Genomic DNA, 22,902 nt, shown 5'->3' on the forward strand with positions numbered 1-22,902 from the left:
TATAATTGGCAGTTCTTAGATCCATTCATATTGCATATTCATACGATAAAATGTTGTTGAACGCTATAGGCCGTATTGTGGTTTCTAAACACAGCTCTGCTGTCATGTCACTGGCAGCTGTCAAATCTGTCAATGTCTGCATGCGATCTCGGATTCCACATTTGTTTTGTTATTGTAATTTTATAAAACCCAAGAGTTTCTTAAAGCTATTGATAGGTATTATTGTGAGACGCCATTCAAATAAATTTGTAACTTAGTAAAATTTGTATGTGTAAGATTTATTTCCTGTAAGTTATTTAAGGTTTATTTGCTGATTTAAAAGTTTTAACGCGGGAGTCGACTAGTATTACTTAGTTAAATAATTGATTAAATCTTATAGGGATTACTGTGTACTGTTTTAATGATTTCATGACATTTCTTTGATTTCACACTACCACATTTTTAGAATAGATTTTATAGTAACATTTATGATGTTTTATATTACAGAAGATGGAAATCCGTTTGGAAGACTTCAACCGTTGTTGTCGCTGCTGCCTTGCGATGGTGGATGCAATGAAACCTATATTTGGTGCTTGTCTCAATGATATGCTTACAACATTAATGAGCTTTCAGGTACATACTTTTTAAAATTGGTTCCTAATATTAAATTCTTGTAAAAACTTGTTAAAGAAACTTGAAAGGCTGCAATTATATCTTAAATAATAAAAAATAACAATGTTGTTTGATTAAAACTGCTTTGATCATAATATATGTATATCATATCATCATAATGCAGTTTCATACAATTTTGAGTATACATGCATTTTTTTACTATATTGGATAAAATGATTCTTATATTACCTAGATAATATGACAAAATAAGATAACTCAAACAACAAGCATTTAGTTGACATAAACAAGTGACATATCTTTATGATAAAAAACACTTGTAACTGTGTCACACTGTTTTTTTTGGTAGCACTGGAGCACCTTTTTACCACAATTCAGTTATTGGTTGTATCTGGTATTCTATGCCATGTTTTAAATTAAAGCATTTATAATAATTAAATTCCAACTCCTCAGATAGCACAGAATGATGGATACCCGCAGCAAATGTGCTCCCAATGTGTTCGCAGACTGAGCTCTTCTTACACTTTCTACACCATGGTGATGAGAAGCCACAAGACTTTAGAAGAAATATTAAAGGTATTAATATTAATCACTTCATAGCCTAACCCGTAGAAACCCCGTCTACAAACCAAGATGCTTTTGGGTTCAAATGCAGGGCATTCGTTTGTGTAATATTTAAGTATTTATCTAAATCTATCTATAAATATATAAAGTCATCATAGTCATGTGTACCCACAAAACAAGCCTTATAGCTACCCCACACTAGCGTCTTAAATATCAACGTTTAGTTAGCGCTACGGAAAAATGGCGTCACTGCGCAGTTGCGCCAACGTTGCATCAAGCAGCAGCCATAGAGCCATACGTCTGCAAACATCAAATTCAATTGTATATTGCACACATTCGTTCATGATAACTATCTTTATGATTACTGGATACAGGTCCTATCAGTTGTCATAACTGCCTGCCTGCTTATTAAATAATAATAACAAATTTTGACGACCCGTTTGGCCTAGTGGGTAGTGACCCTGCCTACGAAGCTGATGGTCCCGGGTTCAAATCCTGGTAAGGGCATTTATTCGTGTGATGAGCATGGATATTTGTTCCTGAGTCATGGTTGTTTTCTATGTATTTATAAATATTTATATATTATATATATCGTTGTCCGAGTACCCACAACACAAAGTTGGGCTGAATGAATGCAACACGCGATCGACAGCCCGCCTGCTTCCGGCCGGGCGTCCCTACACTACATCTACATCTACCCACAACACAAGCCTTATTTAGCTTACTGTGGGACTTAGTCAATTTGTGTAATAATGTCCTATAATATTTATTATTTATTTATTTATTTAAATTGCTGAATTCATGTTCTGTCACCATATGAATTTGAAATTGTTATACCATTTTCAGACAGCTGAGAAAAATGGAGAATTATCCGCTTCAACAGAATGCCAGGAACAAAGAAAAGAGAAAGTATACACTGAAATAGAAAAAATAGAAAAAACTACACCACTGAAAAGTTATGTGCAGAAGAAAGTGGCTTGTGATCTAAATTTTAATACAAGTGAGTATAGCTGTGCTCTGAGGAATTGTTTGACATGATGCCATGATGCTTTCTATCACCGCACCGCTCGCCGTTGGCAGGGTGTTTATCCTCACACCTTACTGTGGTTCAAGAGAAATTTCCTCCCGCGGACGCTCCAGCTGTGGAATGGGCTCCCTTCCGAGGTTTTCCCGAGGGTTTACAGTATGGGGTTCTTCAAAAAAGGAGTGTACAGGTTTTTAAAGGGTCGGCAACGCGCATGTAACACATCTGAAGTCGCAGGCGTCCATAGGCTGCGGTGACTGCTTACCATCAGGCGGGCCGTATGTATGTTTGCCGCCCACGTGGTATTAAAAAAAATTGCCAGTAGGTATGTATATGTATAGGATGATAATCTATGAAGCGTTTTACAAGTTTATTGCTTATTTTAGATTTGAATAACAAATATTTATTACGGGAATCCAAAATCATATTTACACGACTCAAAAATACTTAGTCATTTAAATTGTACCTATGCCTATGCTATAGTACGATTTAAACGACTGGCTATTTTTATTAAATAATCAATATAAAACCAAAGTATAAAAATTCGTACGTTAAGTACCTACACAATAAACCCGTTTATATTTATAGTTATATACTTTTAATTTGGTAATTTGGTATTTTTAACTTATCTTGATCATAAGTTATGGTATTATAAACACATATTAAAAGTTAGATCAAGTCCAACGAAAAACATATTTCTTCTCTCTTTTGTTCCTTGGCAGTCATATGCCATATCTGATTAGAGTATTGAGCTTAATTCCATTAGAGCACTGTTTGGTGCATTATGTGTAAGTAATCTAAGTTGTTTAGTGGGAAAACTAGAGGTGGTACGATTTAACCGGCGGTACGATATAGCCGACTCTCCCCTAAGTTAATTAATAATTTTTATTTGATGGAAATAAGAGATTTTCAAATAAGAGAATCAGACAATGTCTAGAGTTGAAAACCCCCTTACTCCTTTCAACGGCTACAGTGAGTCTAATTATATTTCAGAAACAATGGCTGCAAAACCGAACACGCCTATAATATCGGACTCTGAAAATAGTGAGAGCCCATCTGATAAAGAAGACTATTATCACTGTTCACAGTGTGAACATACTTCAAAGAACCAAGAGACTTTTGAGGTTGGTAGCAAAGATTAATAATAATATCTTCGTGACGCTCAACGTACAATATTTAGCTTTGAATCTAGTTGTACTTTTCAGAGGAAAGGAGACGGCCGCTTCTCCATACAAACGTAGTCTCCATTTTCCTCTCTGGATATCACGGTTTTTTTTAATAATTTGATGTATATTAACAATAGCAATGCCTTTACGTTTTACTTTTTTAGATTTTTTGATTATTGTAATAATTAGGAGCGAAAAACAGTTTTCAAACAAATTTTTAAATGCCCCTAACTCTTATAATATATCTATACATATATCTTTTTGACAAGGTTCAAAGGTCGTCCTCATGATCGGTCCGGTCGGATCGTATCGTGGCGCGGCATTAAGCGTGCATAACTAGCGCCAGGTCAGCGGTAGCTACACGAATTAAATACAATGACAGATTTGACAAACATAATAATAAGATGAATCTCACTCCATTTTCGATCATGAAAACCATAAAACAAAGTTGACTAAAATACGTAAACAAAAGACTATATTTTTCCGTAATAAATAAAGCCCAACCAAAAGAGGCTTGAAAGAACTGTCATAGGCACCATCTTTCGACGCGAGAGTCATAGGTATGCTTTTTTAACATATTTGGACAGTTATAATTATTATTTCTGACCATAATATTTTTACTGTTTAACAGATTCATCTTCGAACACACCTTGTTGGACCTAAAAATATTTCCAAAGACCTAGACGTCTGCCTCCAACTATGTAATATATGTGGTATGTATACTATGTATACTGTACTATGTGTATATGTGGTATCTTTTATTTAATTTTTACTGTAATTTTTGACATTAAAAATATTGAAATTAACTAAATTATAAATTGAAATAAATGTCATATACGGAAGAAAAAGTGACCAAGGCCTTTAGTGCCCTGGGCTGGAATCGAACTAGCATCCTCTGCATTCGCGGCAGATGCTTAAAACCGCTCGGCCCCGGGGTCACGGCAGCATGGGTCGAATTTTCTCAAGTATATAATATTCCCTAAGTAAGGTTTGTATTTGATGTATTTCATCAAATTTATTTGAGACCTTGACAAAATTGTAAATTTTACAACCTAGTGAGCTGGTTCTGTGAGCTCATGAACTGCTATTTTGAAAAAAATTCAAAAACTGATTTGACAACAAAAATATGTATATATAATTATCGAACCTGCTCACTAAGTACGAGTATAACGAAAATCGGTTGAGAAATGCGACATATAGAGTAGAAAATCCGGACATGCGACATAATTTTTGTCCAAGCTGAATCGGAGACCATAGTGAGTACATATTATTGCAGGTGCTCGCTTTCGCTGGCGAACATCACTGCACAAGCATTTGAGGCGGCATCGTGGCGGCCGACACAGGTGCGAGGTCTGCCAAAAAGTGTTTGCCGAGGCCTCCACTCTAAATGTGCATATGGTGTAAGTATATTCATCATCCTCTTCGCGTTGTCCCGGCATTTTACCACGGCTCATGGGAGCCTGGGGTCCGCTTGGCAACTAATCCCGAGAATTGGCGTAGGCACTAGTTTTTACTGCCATCTGACCTTCCAACCCAGAGGTTACTAGGCCTTAATGGGATTAGTCCGGTTTGCTCGCGATGGTTTCCTTCACCGAAAAGCGACTGTTAAATGTCAAATGATATTTCGTGCATAAGTTCCGAATAACTCATTGGTACGCCTGGGCTTTGAACTCGCGACCTCCGGATTGCAAGTCGCACGCTATTATCGCTAGGCCACCAGCGCTTTCTTTATGGTGTAAGTACATATATTAATTAAATATTGAAAAAAATAGCCGCTATTTATTCCGCGTAGTAGTCGTATAAACCTTATGAGCGCATTTCGCCCTCTGTTACAAGGAAATAAACTTTATGCTTAGGTACAGTCGCCGTCATATATATCGGAGCGGCTAAGGCGCTCATAAATATCTGAACATGCACTTTAACGTCTTGGTAATTGAGGCTTTGTTCAGATATTTGTGACCATTTTGACCGCTACGATCTAATGGCGACTGTCCTAACATTATAAATTCAAAAGTAACTCTGTCTGTAACATCTTCACGTCGAAACCGCGTTTGTTTTTTTTAATACTACGTCGGTGGCAAACAAGCATACCTGATGGTAAGCAGTCTCCGTAGCCTATGTACACCTGCAACTCCAGAGGAGTTACATGCGCGTTGTCGACTCTAGCACTCCGCGCCCTCATTGAGCTCTGGCAACCTTACTCACCGGCAGGAACAACACTATGAGTAGGATCTAGTATTATTTGGCTGCGGTTTTCTGTAAGATAGAGATACTTCCCCAGTTGGGCTCTGCTCTAGATCTGGAATGATATCCGCTGTGCTGTGCCCTACCACACAAAGCGAGATAACATTCACAATGCCCATACCCCTCTTTTGGACGTAGTTAAAAGACATCCAAAATCCCGCCAAAGGAGCAAAGCTCATCCTCACTTCTTAGATACATGGCACGCCAAGAATCTCGGGCATCTCATTCGTTTCTTCCTAGAACGTGCAGAATGTGGAATGACTTGCCTCCTAAGGTATTTCCTTTGCGCTCCGACATGGGAATCTTCAAGAAGCGGGTATTTAGGGTTCTTAAGGGTCGGCAACGCTTAAGTGGCTCCTATGATGTTGCTTACGTCCATATGCGACGGTGACCGCTTTCTATCAGGCGGCTCGTGTGCTCGTTTGTTGACTAAACTATAACAAAAAAAAAACCAGGTTCCAAAATTGGTATGGGGTAAAATAAAATTGGTATTTGTTTGAGGCCCGATGAAAGACATATCATAGTTTTTATTCATCATCATCCCAGGCAGACGAAGTCGCGGTCAGAAGCTAGTATGTCATTTAACTTTACAGGAGTCACAGCTTAAACCAAAAACCGTACCAATGCAACACTTGCGGTCGCTCGTTCACTCAACAATCCACCCTGAGGAAACACGCGCAGACGCACGATGCCCGCTCCCAACTTAAATGCAGCGACTGTGAGAAGAGTTTTCTGCATAGATGTAAGCTGTGAACTTCATATATAATAAATAAATAAATATAATAGGACATTATTACACAAATTGACTAAGTCCCACAGTAAGCTCAATAAGGCTTGTGTTGAGGGTACTTAGACAACGACATATATAATATATAAATACTTAAATACATAGAAAACACCCCTGAATCAGAAACAAATATCCATGCTCATCACATTAATAAATGCCCTTACCAGGATTTGAAACCGGGACCATCGGCTTCATAGGCAGGGTGACTACCCACTAGGCCAGACAGGTCGTCAAACATAATATTCGTATGTTCATAATATATCATTCGTCTCACGTCGAATAACGGTCCCTATAACATTCAACTTGTTATATGGATAATTGACACGTAAAATGTTTGGAGACATTTTTTTAAATTTAGCACATTAATTTATTTAGAAATGTAACATTGAAGTGATAGAAATACGGTAAATACATGTTTCTTCATTTATTTCTTGAATGAAGCCAAAGGGAATTTGAAATACAGGTGGATTGTCAAAGAAAACTTTGTAGCCATCAGTGGCGGCGCGTCACAAATATTCGTAGGGAACCCGGAGCTAATTTTGCTTTCCTTTTCTCCATGAACCGATCGTGAAAGTACTCAACGGGCTGAAATTAGACAAGCCGGTGGGAATCGAGTTCTTTGAACGATCCGCCACTGGTAGCCACAGTAAATTTACTGCTATCTTTCGACACATGATTAAAACTTTTAGAACGCTATTTGACTTCCTCAATCTTTCATTGATATGTATTAAATTTGTCAAAACGAGGCGCCATCTCGCTCGAAACGATGCCGCCATACCTGTGGCCTTTGATCTATTAGACGGCGCCACTTTTTGATATTTAACAATTATTTAACACGTAACATTGAAAGAATAAGGATCTAAGTCAAATGGCGCTGTAAAATTTTTAATCATGTGTCGAAAGATGTTTTTATTTTTATTTGACCACAATCTCACCTGATGGTAAGTGCCGATGCAGTCTAGGATGGAACATGCTTACCTAAAAGATATCTATTCACTCTCGATTTAAAAAGATCCAAATTTTAGTGGACTGGGAATAGATTTGCAGGAAGTGAATTCCACTCCTTAGCCGTTCGCATGATAAAGCTGGATGCGCAGCGTGTAGTGCGAATCAGTGGTAAAGTAACGACGTAAGGGTGAAACGCAAGTCCGCCTCTAGTCCCACGGTGGCAGAACGGAGATGGGGGGATTAGATTATGTAATCCCATCGCACACTCCCCGATATGTATCCTGTAGAATACCGATAAACAGGCTACCTTTCTACGGTGTTCTAGGCTCTGCAGTCTAGCCTCTACCAATTTCGCATCTCCAATAAGCTTCCTAGCGCGTTTGTCTATTGAATCTAAGGCGGCAGTAAATTTACTATGAATTACAATGTTTTCTTTGACAATCCACCTCTATTTCAAATTCTCTTTGATGAAGCCTAGCGAAATGAGGAAGGAACTGTCATAGGGACCATCATTCGACGCTAGAGGTATGACATTATCCTCTACCCGTCCAGATACCTATAAAAAGGTCACCCATTTCATTCGATTTTGAATTTTATTTTGACAAATCAAAATTTCATTTGTCTTGGGAAAGTTTGACGTGTGGGCGGTTTAGAAGTTATGATTACCTTTGCACCTTACTTTGTAATAAGGCGAAAAATATGGAGCCTGGTCCAAAATCCAACAGAAATGCGAGTTAGGTCATTAGATAGGTATTTCTATGTACTTCATTTCGTTCTATGGCCACCAAGCGGAATTCCATTGCAGAACTGAGATTTTTGTATTTTAGTCAAAATGTCATCACCCTTATTACCTAGGCAATAGAGTAAGTAAATTAATGACTGCAGGGTAGATGTTCGCGCACCGCTGCAAGCACGGCAAACCATTCGCCGCACTCGCCCAGCGGTGGACCCTATTGCCTTGGCAGTAAGGGTGATGATATTTTGACTAAAATACAACCATCTCAGTTATGCAATGGAATTCCACTTGGCGCCCATAGAACGAAATGAAGTACATAGAATACCTATCTAATGACCATTTTGACGCATAGTCCTTTAACTTTACAATTTTCTGAGATCATGTCTGTCAGATCTATCTTTGAAGCAAAAAAATATCAAATACCTTGGCAACCTTTGCTTGAAAAGCTTGTTATTTTCTTATTTTTATCCAAACCATAAGCATGTGAACTAACGACACTAATAATTAAGTAATGTAATTTCAAGTTGTAAGGAATTTTAAGTATGTTTTAGTAAGAGCATTTAAGGGAGTAAGTGTTCATCTCAATAATATGTACTTAACAATGTACCTATTATCCTGTCGCACACTTCTGTTGTTTTTCCAATGAATAAAATAAAATAATTTGTAGATTCATTGCTGAGACATCACGAAAACGCTCACTCGGCTAACGAGTGTCCGCTCTGCAGAGAAATATTTAGAGGTAAGTACTCATGTATATCTATTTCGTTAGAGGGAAGAATACTAATACTACTAACTCGTCCATACGAAAAGAGAAAATGTTTTTCGACTTAATTTTTTTCCATTCTCCATGATTTTTAGTACGTTATTGTCACAATGAAACACTAGGTTTATAGGTTTTCCTTTTTTCAAATTTGCAATAGATTCAAACTTATTGGCATCTCAAAAACTAAGTTGTTTGTTTTATAAAAACTAACTTTAAAGCGATACCCAACCCATAAACCTAGAATATATTATGCTGAAGCGGTCGACATCAAAATCAAAGTATGACGACCTGTCTGGCCTAGTGGGTAGTGACCCTGCCTATGAAGCCGATGGTCCCGGGTTCAAATCCTGGTAAGGGCATTTATTCGTGTAATGAGCATGGATATTTGTTCCTGAGTCATGGATGTTTTCTATGTATTTAAGTATTTATAAATATGTATATATTATATATATCGTTGTCTATGTCAACACAAGCCTTATTGAGCTTACCGTGGGACTTAGTAAATTTGTGTAATAATGTCCTATAATATTTAATATATTGATTTAAAGTGATTAGTTAAGATTTAGTTAGCGGAAACCATTTTCTCCCGAAATGGAAATGTCATCAAAAAACTACCCATTCTTAGTCGCGAGCTGCAACGCTCGGACCATCTATTCATGATCGCACCATCTATTCATGATCGCACCATCTATTCATGATCGCACCATCTATCACGATTGGGCTCGGCATAAGTGCACGAGCGATAGCATGTGTTTTTTTTTAATACCCTATTTCGTTAATCGCAAAGCTATTCTACCCTCTTAATTCCCTTTTTGCTAGAAAAAGTTGTTAAGTAATTTATGGATGACCCCTAATAAAAAAACAAATGTGTAATTACTAATAAATGCGTTGTTTTTAGGTAAAAAGCTCCTCGATGCACACATGAAGCTTCATAAAAAGGAGACGGACAGCCCACACACAGAAATGTTGACAGATAATGAAATGGTGACTGGTAAATATCATGGGATCCCTCAATTTTTTAAGGTTTCATACCTGAAGTGCTCACGGGACCATTTAGGGGTATATAAACGCACCATAACTAGGGGGCAGTACAGGAGACCCCTGCTTTTGGTTTCATTATAGGTATCTTAATTTCGTTAAACCCATTTAACCTAACCTTTTATTAACCTAAATTCCTAGATGTCAAAACGCAAATTTGTCTTAAAATGATAATGCCTAAATCTCATAATGCCTATTTTTGTTTCTGTAGACACGTTCTCAAAATGCCTAAACTTCAAATTGTTGGGGTGTCGCAGTACCTAAAACTCAAGTTACCTACGTATAGTCTTTAATTCCAGTAAACCGGTAAAAAAAGTATTGTTAAAACGTGAACGGTTATATAATTGCTTATATATAATAAATAAATAAATAAATAAATATTATAGGACTTTATTACACAAATTGACTAAGTCCCGCAGTAAACTCAATAAGGCTTGTGTTGAGGGTACTTAGACAACGATATATATAATATATAAATACTTAAATACATAGAAAACACCCATGACTCAGGAACAAATTTGAGGGTACTTAGACAACGATATATATAATATATAAATACTTAAATACATAGAAAACACCCATGACTCAGGAACAAATATCCATGCTCATCACACGAATACATGCCTTTACCAGGATTTGAACCCGGGACCATCAGCTTCGTAGGCAGGGTCACCACCCACTAGGCCAGACCGGTCGTCAAAATAATAATAATGTTAAACTTAATATATAAATAAAAAAAGAAATTCCATCGCCAGTTTGGTATTTGTAGAAACGTAGGTACTTTTTAACATTTTCCTTTTTCTAAATAATTAAACAGTATTTTTCGTTTTTCAGAATCAATAAATATTCAGACAGTTACGGTGGAATTCCTGTGTCTAATATGCACTCAAAAGTTCCAAAGCAGAGAGAGTCTAGAGGTATGTGTTAATAATTACAACAAAAATATACAAATATCTATACTCACAGGTAAAGGAGGTTATAGCTTGTCTCTGTCCTTTAACCTTTTGAACGCTATGTCCTATGTCACACAAACATCACTCAAACGCCAAGTTCCCCGGCGCAAGCGAGCTAATGCAAAACTTACTCGAAAGTATGAAGGTTACTTTGACAGCGTCCGCCATAACACCTATAGTTGTCCTTTGCTCTGTGGACACGACTAGTAACGACTATAGTTGTCCCGTTCTCAGTTTTGTATAGGGAATGTTCTCGTGCGAGAACATTTCCCACAGTAAACGGAGAACTTTCTCGAGAACGGCACAACTATATAGTCTGTATCTTTAGGTATTTAAAAAAAGGTAAACAAAATCTACCCTCAAATGGCTCCTTAAGGCACTTGAGGGTAGATGAAAACATTACGTGATCAAATAATGTAGGTTTAAAGTCAGGTCTAGGGATTGCAAACCGGATTGATTTTCAATCCGGCCGGATCCGGACGTATTTTGGCCGTAGTCCGGCCGGATCCGGCCGGACCGGATCCGGTTTGGTATAGGGATATAAAAGTTAATTAAATGACATATTTTTCTAGTTTTTTGCGTAATACGTATTCCTAAATCTATAATTTGAAGTTAATAAATAACTTCTTAACAATAAAATACAACTTGGTATTAAAAAGTGTCACAATGTCAATATCATTCGTTTACAACTATAAATTTGATTAGTTTCCAAAGCCTGATGATGGGATGTGGGGTGGGAATTGGAGCTCCTTGAAAGGACAAGTTTTCGTAACTGTTCTTTGATTGAATTCTTTGTAGAGTCTGTTCGGAAAGAGAAGAGTCGTGGAATGTATTGGGCCCCATTCATTCCACGACTCTTCTCTTTCCTCACAAACTCTAACGTTGACATCCATTGTAGCATAGAGAAATAAGAAGTACATAGAGTGCTCACTCCATACATCAGTTTTGGTACCAAAACGCTTATTATTTTCGTAGTCGACATCTAGCATCGAGTAGCGGAACTCTCAGTACTGCTACTCGACAATAGATATCGCGGCAAACAAAAAGTCTAATGCTCAACGATTTTCCGCTAATATTATAACCAGAGTAACCGGAACTCTATTTTAAACTCCTACGCTTACTATTATTTATTACTTTTAACGAAGATATTTTACTTTTAACCAATTATGATATTAAATGCGCTCTAGTATTATCTTGCTCTAATTTATTTGTCCAAAAACGTAGTAGATTGTATGACTTAAAAAAATTGTACCTTTTTTAATTTATGGAAAAGTATATTGGTCAAATTATAAGGAACAACACACGACACGACGATCTCATGCGAAAAATATGATTATGATTGAAAACCATCGCGGAAAGGGACTCCCTAAGAAAAGTTACATAGATCAAATAAATAATTGGCTAGGCGTAGAGTAGCATGTACCAGGAGATGAAGGAAATTGCATTAGATTGGATGAAATTGTAAAGACAAAAGATTCTCTCTTAAATTTGAATAGAAAATAATCTATATTTTATCATATATATACATATATCGGAGAAAACTAAAGATTATTAATATTATCATATATTCTTCATTCACACATATTGATGAGCCCAACTGTAGTCGGTTAATCTTCTATCACAACATTATGACACGACATTAACCTTCTCTTTAGCATAAATTACAAATGCCTTCTATGGCATCTCCATCCTTTCATTTTTCCTTCTATTACAGTATTTATGTAATCGTCATATCGTGCCACCAACATGAAAGAAGAAGAAATCCTCTTCTGTTCCCAGTCATCGTCATAATAAATATATTTTTATCTTACTAAATTTAAACTTTTTCATTCGTTTTTTGTTCTGTTCAACTTCATACCTCGTATCCGTTGCCTTTTCCTCATCTGAAACGCACAGCGCGTGCTGTATTAAGGCGTTTTTTTATTATACCGGATCCGGTCCGGATCCGGTGATTTTTACCGGATCCGGTAGCTCCTGAAAAGTGCCGGATCCGGCCGGATTACCGGATCCGCCGGACCGGATTGCAATCCCTAGTCAGGTCGTTCAATGACAGATCCAGGCGGTTTTGTATTTGGTTGGTTAACCAATAAATATTAAAACTACCCGAAAATGTACAAATTGTTTGTTTACCTTTTTTTAAATGCCTAAAGATACAGACTATAGTAACGACCACTTAAGGTGTTCTTGGCGTTCAAAAGTTTAATAGACTGCTCTTGAAGTCCTTGAACGTCATTTTCTATGAAAACCTATATATCTACAATGTACAAAATTGCCTGTTAAGGTGGTTCGATTAGGTTACCCAAAGCTTAAACCTCACTAGATGGCGCCACAATTGCAAATTTTGAGTTTTAATTTTTTTGTGGAGTAGTCTTGGTATTTCTATACTGTAAATTATGTTTAGCGCACTCATTAAATAAATATTGAACTATTACAACAAACATTGAACACTTCATTGTACAAAAACTACCCCTTAATGTCGACAGAATGTTTCTTGACTCTATTTCTAAGTATCACTCACACATTCAAACAGTCTTACTGGGATCCTTGTAGTAGACAATTTGGCACAGCGTGAGTAGGCTTCAATAGCGTTGCGGTATGTACGTGGAAATACATGCAAGAGGATGTGGGTTCGAAACTTATAATTTTTTTTTTGTTATCAGTATTATCAAGTAGGTACCTATTATTAATAAATTATTTTATGAGAAATATGAGCGTTTTCCATAAAAATATTAAAAATCTGATTCTCACACATCATGATATTTTTGGGTTCTTCCAACTCAGAATCACTAGCATAATCAATCCTCGTGTTAAAAAAACCCGAAAATTTGTATTGAAATTTTAGTTTTACATTGAAATTTCTTTCACACTAAAATGTGACGTAATGGTATGGATATTTTAGGATATCTTTCTTTAATGCTAGGGTGGATAAGAGTCTAAGTAGAATGAACCTAAGAAAGTCCAAATTTGTAAGTCAGATTTTCCGGTATTTTTTTCAAAAAAAAAACGCTGTTTTGTTCTAAAATTAAAGCAATCCCTTACTGCCCAGCCTTTAAAAAAGTAGGTACTATTTTACAGTAGAATTAAAACATTTTTTTTACGATACATTTAATTAAATTACAGTGAGTTACAAAATTGCATGGCCTTCTATTTATAACCATTATAAAAAGAAATAAGATATTTACCATGTTTGTTTATATTATTGATTTCCCGATATTTTGTCACAACTAGAAGTTTCACACAATGCCTAGAGATAGAAAATTATTTATTTATTTTATTTATTGACAATTTCATTCAACGGATCACATCATATCCAATTTATGTGTTTATGTATTGCATTGTTTTCTACCTAGTTGGTTATTAAATTCTGTTACTTCAATAATCTTTATCTACATAAAATATACCAACGAAAGTTTAATAAAGTATATATTAAAATGAAGTACACAAAATCAGGAATTACATATGACAATATCATTCAAAATCGCCTCCTCTGGCTTTAACACAGGCCCTCAAACGACGAGGCCAGTCATCAATAGCGGCACGCACGATTGTCATGTCTATTTCCGTCACTGTCTTAACTATGGCCCGCTTGAGGGAGTTAAGATTTGTGTGGGGTTTAGCACAGGCTTTCTCCTCAATAACCTGCTATATGGCATAATCCAGGGGGTTAAGGTCCGGGCTGGAGGACGGCCAGTCTTCGTGGGCAATAAAGTCAATTTTGTTCCTTCGAAACCAGGCTTGAGTTGTTTTTGCCTTATGTGCAGGAGCTGAGTCCTGTTCAAAGATCCATGGCTGGTTTTGAAATAGGGTGTGGCTTAAGGGCTTCACTATTGGTTCGAGAACGGTTTCCAGTTTCCGGTTTTCACACCTTTTTCACAGAAATGAATCTGTGTTAGCCCTGAGTATGACACACCCAAAATCATGTTTGGCGGGTGCCCACATTTGTGCAACGCAATAGGGTTGTTTCCATCTACAAATCTTAGGGCATAATTGTATCCCAAAAATTTTTTTGGATTATAAGAACATGTTAAACTACTTTTAGGGGACCTGTAATGACCATATTTTTGTAAATATTGAATTTAAAATATCTTTTGGCACACGTCACGTGACCAAACTCGAAACGTCATTGAAGATTCTGATGACGTCACAACTCTCGGATTGACACTGTTGACAGTTAGGCGATTAACAACAAATGACAAATATCAGTTGACAGTTCGTATCTTCTACGTGTGTATGTAGTTATGTGTCAAACCATAAACTGTGACGTCACACAATTTTCAAAGAGCGTTTTGGGCGCGAAGCCATCTTTCAAAATATATTTTGTTAATTTAACATATTTAAAGCCGTTATTAGTATAAAAGCTGAATTTTGAGGCAACTTTTAGTTAATATAGAAAGTAATACAAGCGTTTCAAAAAATTGGAATACGATTCTCTTTTAGGCCCCAATTCATTATAGATACGACGAGATAAGCGTTATGTGTGGTATATAATTATAGCTCACAAATCCACCACATTATGTCATTTTTTATTTTTTCGGTAGCATTTGTTTTAACGGAAATAAAGAGGTTGCAAATCGAGTAACAGAACTTCAGAACAGATATCATTTGATATTTACCAGTCGCTTTTCGGTGAAGGAAAACATCGTGAGGAAACTGGACAAATCCCAACAAGGCTTAGTTTTACCCTCTGGGTTGGAAGGTCAGATGGCAGTGGCTTTCGTAAAAACTAGTGCCTACGCCAAATCTTGGGATTAGTTGTCAAAGCGGACCCCAAGCTCCATTGAGCCGTGGCAATATGCTGGGACAACGCTAGGAAGAAAGAAAGAAATCGAGTAACAGAACTTAGTAACCAACTAGGTATAATAGTTATGATGTAAATGTCCATATCATGTTGGAGTCATATATGTATTAGCCAACTAATTATTCAAGATCAATACACTTAGCTCCCTTAGGTATTCGCCTAAGTACAATCTCGGACAAAATTGAGTCTTATAAAAGTGAACTAGTTTCTAGGTCATATTTTCTATGAATTGGTCATTTTTGTAGACTCCAATTACAGTTACACTTTTCCTGGTTTTTCGCGGACCAGAATATCGATGATTTTTGTAACTTGATTTAGACGTTGCTATCATTTTCAATCCAAAAACACATAAAATCACAATTCAGAACATGCGGCAGCTTTGTTTTCTATTAAGTACCTCAAGCACCAGGGCGGCTACCGGGAAAATCGAAATTCGTCAATTTCGGGCATTTTTCTCTGTCACTCTAATTACGTCTTAGTGAGAGTAAAAGAGAAAGATCCCCACAATTTGCGAATTTAGGTTTTCGCGGTAGGCCCCCAGGTCCTGTCAAGTTTCAGCAGTGTTGCCAGGTGAGCGGAAGAGAATTATCGTACTTGAGTGTCAATATTATTGTACCGTTGAAAAAAATATCGTACGCCAATCAAAAAGGCAGCCCCTAAAAATGTCTTGCAAAATAAGCTTAAACTTCCAATTAATAATAAAAAAAAGACAATTTTCGTCTAAATTGCGCCAAAAATCTGTTTATGTTTGTGTATTTTTGGGATAGACTCAAACGGTATACAGGAAATTGTGACATTTTAAACTTTAAACTTACACCAAGGAGCCGAACACCCAAAAGATACTAATTTTAGCCTATTTCTGAGAGAAAGTGTCATATTTTGCTTCAAATTACTAGACTTTTAAGGTGGCATCATCCAAGGGCTGAAATTATAGTACTTTAGTGTACGATAATGCTCTTTGGAACATTACGTCATACCGGGGCCCAAATTATCGTACATGTACGACAATTATCGTACGCCTGGTCACACTGAGTGTCAGTGTCGACAGAGTCAGCTAAAAACGCGTCAAACATCGCAACGTCGCGCCGATGCATGGAGTGGCAACGCCGCAATGTATTTGTACACGACATTTGTCACACACACATGAGTAAAATTTATAAAAATATTACGTTGATTATTGCATGATTTCTGTATGAAACAAAGTTTTTCTATTAATTTAGCGCAAATGAATATTCGAAAGTAGATAGATGCGCAACTATTTATGTAATAATATTGTGTAATTAATTAATAAATAGCGATTGTTTTTTGTATGAAAATCGAACCACCTTAAATATCAAAAGTGCGATCAAAATTGGAATGATGTCAAAGTATCACTCGAAGTCAATTCAGAAATAATATGTGTTAGCGTCGATTATTTGCTTTCGTAACAGTATATTCCAAGATTAAATCTTATATAAACGAGCAATTCTTGTATATATATTTATATATAAATATATTTCTGTGATCTCGGAAACGGTTCTAACGATTTCGCTGAAATTTGGTATATGGGGGTTTTTGGGTGTATACAATCTATCTAGATTAGTCTTATGTTTGGGAAAACGCGTGTTTTCGAGTTTTTCTTTCGACGCAGAATATGGTCGCTAATTTCGTATTGCCGGTCACTGTCCGTCTGGTCCAGCGGGTTAAGACGCGGACTGCAAAACGAGTGTTACGGGTTCGAATCTCGCCCGGTGACTAACTTTTGTTTTTTTTTTATATGTTCAAGTTTATATATAATTTTTTAATTTTTATTGTTTTAGACAAGTTTAATTTAGTAAAAAAATGTAGTTAAGATTATCACCTATACACCACCATATTACAATAAATAGTTATAACCGAGCAAAGCTCGGTCGCCCAGGTACTATATACTAAATTCTAAAGCATCACCTAAACGCGTGTGCGATCGATCCTGCACGTTGGGAGGAGCTCGCTGCATAACGGTCATCTTGGCGGTCTAACATCTTCGAATCTACCAAGTCGTTTGAAGAAAACCGCCTCGCGACATTAGACGTAAAACGCCAACTACACAATGAAAGACCTCAGCCCTCCTACGTGTGTGTACAACACGGCCGGTCAACTCTACTGCCGTGAGTGTGAAAGGGTGTTTAAGAGCAAGTTTGGCCGGGCCAGCCACATAAGACCTCATAAGAGGAGAAACCCTGATTTCTGAGGTCGCCGTCACCGAAATCAATATGGATGACTGTGTACATTACGAGATATCACCGACCGTATCTCCTGAACAGAGCTTTTCGTATTTTGCAGTCCGCTAACCTAACGTTTTGGTTGTGAAAACGATTAGTTAATGATAGGTTAGCGGGTTATATGAAGTTCAAAAGTGGACATGTTTTTTAAATTGTAGTCTGTCTCTTTCGCACTCATGAAATGTTCATACGTGATGGCTTCCATTTTGCACACTTCAATTGTCATTCTAGAGCTGTGCTGCTGAGATAGGGTGCAGGTCGATATTTTTATTGGTACAGGCTCGGATTTAGAGACGTAGAGCCTCTATGAATAACAGAATTTAGGGAGGCCTTGTTCTCGATCTCAAAAAATGCTGGGCCCCTTGGCTCGGGCCTAGGCGGAAATTCAGCCCTGTTGATATGGTGAATTTTTGTATAGCAAGTTCACTGGGTACATTAAAAACAAATAACAAATATTATACATATTATAAATAACACGCACACTTGTTAAAAATGTCATATTACCAATCAAAACTCATTTATTGTTATTAACTTCTTTGCAGGTACATATTTGCGCTAAGGATAAAATCAGCTGAAGACTTGTGGCCGCTACGTTTAAAGATATACCGGGTGTTTCCTGTAACACGAGCAAATAATTAAACTATATATTGCACTCCTAAAACGATATAACTTTTGATTAACAACTTTTAAAAATGATGAAATCTTTACATTTTAACTTTTTCATACAAATTTAATATTATTTTCAATGTACGCTGACATCAGTGTGTTTGACGTTGCTTGTCACGCTTTAAACATAACAAAATTCGCAATACATTGCGTCTTCGAATTAACTTTAATCTGTAATAAAAATCAAAACATAAATTATTTTTCAAAGTTGTTGAACAAATGTTGGTCAGTTTGAGGAGTTCAGCCTGCAGTTTAATTTATTGCTCCTGTTACGGGAAACACCCGGTATAATCTCTACTTCAACTAGAAACTTCTTTGTTATTTAAGTACCTAAGGTTTGTGTTTTAAATTGAAATAATAAAAAATATTTGGTATAATTTCTTTTGATTAGTAAGTCTGTTTTATTTAAAAAAAACTTGTGTTCAGATGCCTGCGTAACACAAAACTATGACACATTTTCGAGTGTTCTTTCGTACACTGACATTTGGAAAAGATCTGTGTTCGAATCCTGGCAAGGGCATTTATTTGTGTTTATCAAATTGTCACAGATCAGATGTTTGTTCCTGAAACGCTGAAGCGCTGGTGGCTTAGCGGTAAGAGCGTGCGACTTTCAATCCGGAGATCGCGGGTTCAAACCCCGGCTCGTACCAATGAGTTTTTCGGAACTTATGTACGAAATGTCATTTGATATTTACCAATCGCTTTTCGGTGAAGGAGAACATCGTGAGGAAACCGGACTAATCCCAATAAGGCCTAGTTACCCTCTGGGTTGGTTCGTAAAAGCTGTAGGCACTAGCTTTTCTGGAGATTAGTTGTCAAGCGGACCTCAGGCTCCCAGGAGCCGTGTCAAAATGCCGGGACAACGCGATGAAGAAGAGAGATGTTTGTTCCTGAGTGTGAGTTATGGACTTATGGATGTTTTCTATATATTTAAGTACCTATGTATATCGTCACAACACCAGTCTTATTGAGCTGATGGTGCGACCAGACATGTAGGTATTCGGCTAATATTCGTGATGGCGTCTCTTTCATTTTTCCTGGCTAGCGAGATACGCTATTACTAATATTCGCTGTATACCCATATGTGTATACGCACCCATACTGTGGGACAAGGTCGATTTGTGTAAGATTGTCACGTAATATTTATTTATTTGTCCTATTTTAAAGAAAAATCTTCCCGGCTGTACTTTTGTTGAGATAGTAATTTATTTCTCGTCTAAACGACTCTGGAGTCTGACCGGCGACTCGTGTCACAAGCTATATTCTTATTTTTTTTTATGGCAACTTTATTTCCTGTCATTTAATTTCATCGTAATTTTTATTGCCAGGTGCGGCTTGTACTGAATTCCCGCGTTTTTAGGGTTCCGTACCCAAAAGGTCAAACGGGACCCTATTACTGAGACTCCGCAGCCAGTTCGTCCGTCCGTCCGTCTGTCAACAGGCTGTATCACATGAACTGTGATAATTAGCCAGTTGAAGTTTGTACAGAATATGTATTTCTGTTGCCGTTATAACAACAAATACTAAAAACAGAATAAAATAAATATTTCTTTCCAATCTCGAGGTTCTCATCCAATCACCGAAGTTAAGAACGTCGAGCGGGGTCAGTACTTGGATGGGTGACCGTTTTTGTAGATAATGGTACAGAACCCTTCCTGTGCGAGTCCGACTCGCACTTAGCCGATTTTTTTGTGACACTACACTGCTCAGACCATACCGAGCCAATATTTAATGCGATAAGCGCATGTCGCCCTGAGGTCCCTTTTTATTATTTTTTATTTACTTCCATCTGTTTGTCAGTTTGCAATCAAATCTTGCATTGGAAGTTAAAATAGATCCTCGCCCACATCTAAATTTGTTTTATATGTAAGTTGCATGTATGTACGGATATACTTGTAAGTACTTATTCCTTGATAAGAACACAGAATCAGAAATTCCAAAACTTCGATTTTGATATAACGTGAACGAAAAAAGTAAATTGTATAGGGTACATACACTTTTTAGAGTAACTTAAAGCCCGACCAGAAATATATGATCATTGTCAAGTGGGCGCTGTTATTCTCATAGGTTTTTTTTATACTAAGTCGGCGGCAAACAAGCATAGGGATGACAGTTCAGTTTAATATGAAAAATTTAGTTCCAATTAAATTCCGCAATATGGCGCGTGATCATATATTACTGGTCAGGCTTTATAGGGAGCGTGCATGAACTGTAGGAGGCAGCACAGGAGCCGTCAGATTTTTGGCGCGAGGCGTAAATGTGATGTTTACTGTTCCGATGTAGCCCACAAGATGGCAGAACCTCCAACGTGCACGGTCCCTATATATATAACAGACATACAGTGACAGAAATGACATTGACATCGAGTGTTTCTGACATCTGCCTCTTTGGGTGTTATATGAGGAAACTTTATTTATTGTAAACTACAATTAAAATATTGTGTTTTTTACCAATTATGAATGTCGCTACACTGATTGGTGGATAAATTGGGTGGATATTTTCTTCTTCGATATTTTATTTTGAACTAGGTTTGGAGATATTGATAGAGGAATGTCACTTATTGATTGTCATCCTAAAAATTTCACTATATAATAGTTATTTGTACAACAAGAGAGCAAAGTTTGATATTTCTTCGAGTGCTTGTTTGGAGTCCCGTGCAAGCGAAAGATTCTATAGTAGATTCACGAGCGTAGCGAGTTAATCTAATTTAGAATCTTGAGCGTGGTAAGGGACTCGAAAGCGCACGAGATGTAAATAACTTTGATCTCGTGTAGTACACAAAATTTTTCACGTCAGTCAGCCATCAAAAAATACAACCTGAAAAAATGTAATCCGTCTTCATCACTATTTCACTCATGTTTTCTGAAGGTATTCTAACAATTAACTTTAATTACCGCAATAAAACAAAACGAAAAAATTACAATAAAATGATACGAAAATAATGAATTAACGAACATCAATTGACAGTTAAATCGTGAACTTTTTTTTGTTAAAAAAAACTATGTAAGTTACGGTCCGAATTGCGGATACTACTATTTGTCAACTATAGTAGAGATCGTTAAAAGTCGTTAAGTAGAATTATTTACTGCGTAACAATTGCTTAAATTTGTATAAGTATATTGTTTTGATTGTATAATAAAATACGTAAAATATGGTATTTTTATTAAATTTTAAACTTTTATTTCATTAATTAATTATTACGGATGAAGACTCGTAGGGTGTTTTGGAACGATGCGGTCTGATTTATTTCGGGGGTCTATTATAAACAGTCAATATATCGTTGAATTACGTATGCACTTTTTTGTCTCTTTCTTTTTGCTAATGACGTGAAAGGGACAAAGACAATAGAATCCGAATATTTCGAACTTGTATTAGGCCCCGCACGTTGAAATGACATTCGAATATGAAGGTCACTTGAATGTTATTTTGTCTCACTCAGTGAGGAAAATGCGATTTTGCTCACTGTTTTTAAGCAGCAAATTACCCTTGTTCCAGCTGCTGACGTGAAAAAACCATTTTTACTTGTGTCTTGCCATAGAGGTACAATAATATAGAGATGAAATGGGGAGGGGGGAGATGACCGAGCGAGATGCTCTTTACGGAACTTTCAGTAGGAGTAGCAGAGAAAGCGCGATTGCTTGTCCTTGTCATAGTCTCACATGTACTTACTGCCTACTTCTAAAAATCGTAAGTGACGTAGACGGGTAACAATTAACCCGACCAAATTACGTAGGTTCTTTTTGCTAAGTTGTCAGGAATGTTAAAACTTGTTTTTAATTTTGTCGCATTGCGTATGTTCTGTCCCTCACGGGCGCACGCGGTATTGTACGTCTATAGGGACCGTGCGCGTTGGAGGGTCTGCCATCTTGTGACCTGAATCGGAACCATAAACATGCACAAGTACACGTCACGTGTTTTCTTGTGCATAGTAGGTTCTGCCAGCTTGTGGGCTACATCGGAACAATAAACATCACATTTACGCCTCGCGCCAAAAATCTGACGGCTCCTGTGCTGCCGCCTACAGTTCATGCACGCTCCCTATACGATCCTACCATCTGTGTCTTGCGGTTTTGTCTAGCGAACATGGACGCGAAATTTGAACCTATTCACACTTATAAATATTTGGCGCAAGAATCTTAAATGAAAAGGCTCAAGGCCGTCCCATTTCGAATACCTAATGATTTATGCTTCTCTCTATTTTCACCTGAACGTTTGTGTTGGTTGTGTTTGTTGTTTCCGTTGTTGCTGACAGGTGTCAGTGGCATTCGTTCGGCGGGGAGCTGGCTTTTCCACGTTTTCCTAGCAGCCTGTTATTAGAGAAATGGGGATGAAGTCACGTGTACTCATTTTCCTCTTTAGATATCCT

General features: G+C 37.1%; 1 protein-coding gene across 1 annotated transcript; it reads left to right on the plus strand.

Annotated features, from left to right (window-relative positions):
- Positions 1 to 133: 133 nt before the first annotated feature.
- Positions 134 to 18,926, plus strand: LOC133528308 (zinc finger protein 391-like). Its single transcript, XM_061865649.1, has 12 exons — positions 134 to 287; positions 487 to 612; positions 1,063 to 1,185; positions 2,020 to 2,173; positions 3,191 to 3,321; positions 3,995 to 4,076; positions 4,640 to 4,763; positions 6,201 to 6,349; positions 8,746 to 8,817; positions 9,740 to 9,832; positions 10,714 to 10,796; positions 18,413 to 18,926. Exons 2-12 carry the CDS (start codon positions 490 to 492, stop codon positions 18,443 to 18,445), a joined length of 1,167 nt encoding a protein of 388 aa, XP_061721633.1. The 5' UTR covers positions 134 to 287; positions 487 to 489; the 3' UTR covers positions 18,446 to 18,926.
- Positions 18,927 to 22,902: the final 3,976 nt, after the last annotated feature.

This window comes from Cydia pomonella, chromosome 19 (assembly GCF_033807575.1).
Source record: "Cydia pomonella isolate Wapato2018A chromosome 19, ilCydPomo1, whole genome shotgun sequence".
Classification (NCBI taxonomy): Eukaryota; Metazoa; Arthropoda; class Insecta; order Lepidoptera; family Tortricidae; genus Cydia; species Cydia pomonella.

Excerpts from the sequence above, each read along its gene's own strand:
- LOC133528308 (XM_061865649.1), top strand. The coding sequence starts at position 490 with ATGGAAATCCGTTTGGAAGACTTCAACCGTTGTTGTCGCTGCTGCCTT. Across the intron at positions 3,322-3,994 it reads AGAACCAAGAGACTTTTGAG|ATTCATCTTCGAACACACCT; the intron begins GTTGGTAGCAAA and ends ACTGTTTAACAG. Across the intron at positions 4,764-6,200 it reads ACTCTAAATGTGCATATGGT|GAGTCACAGCTTAAACCAAA; the intron begins GTAAGTATATTC and ends TTAACTTTACAG.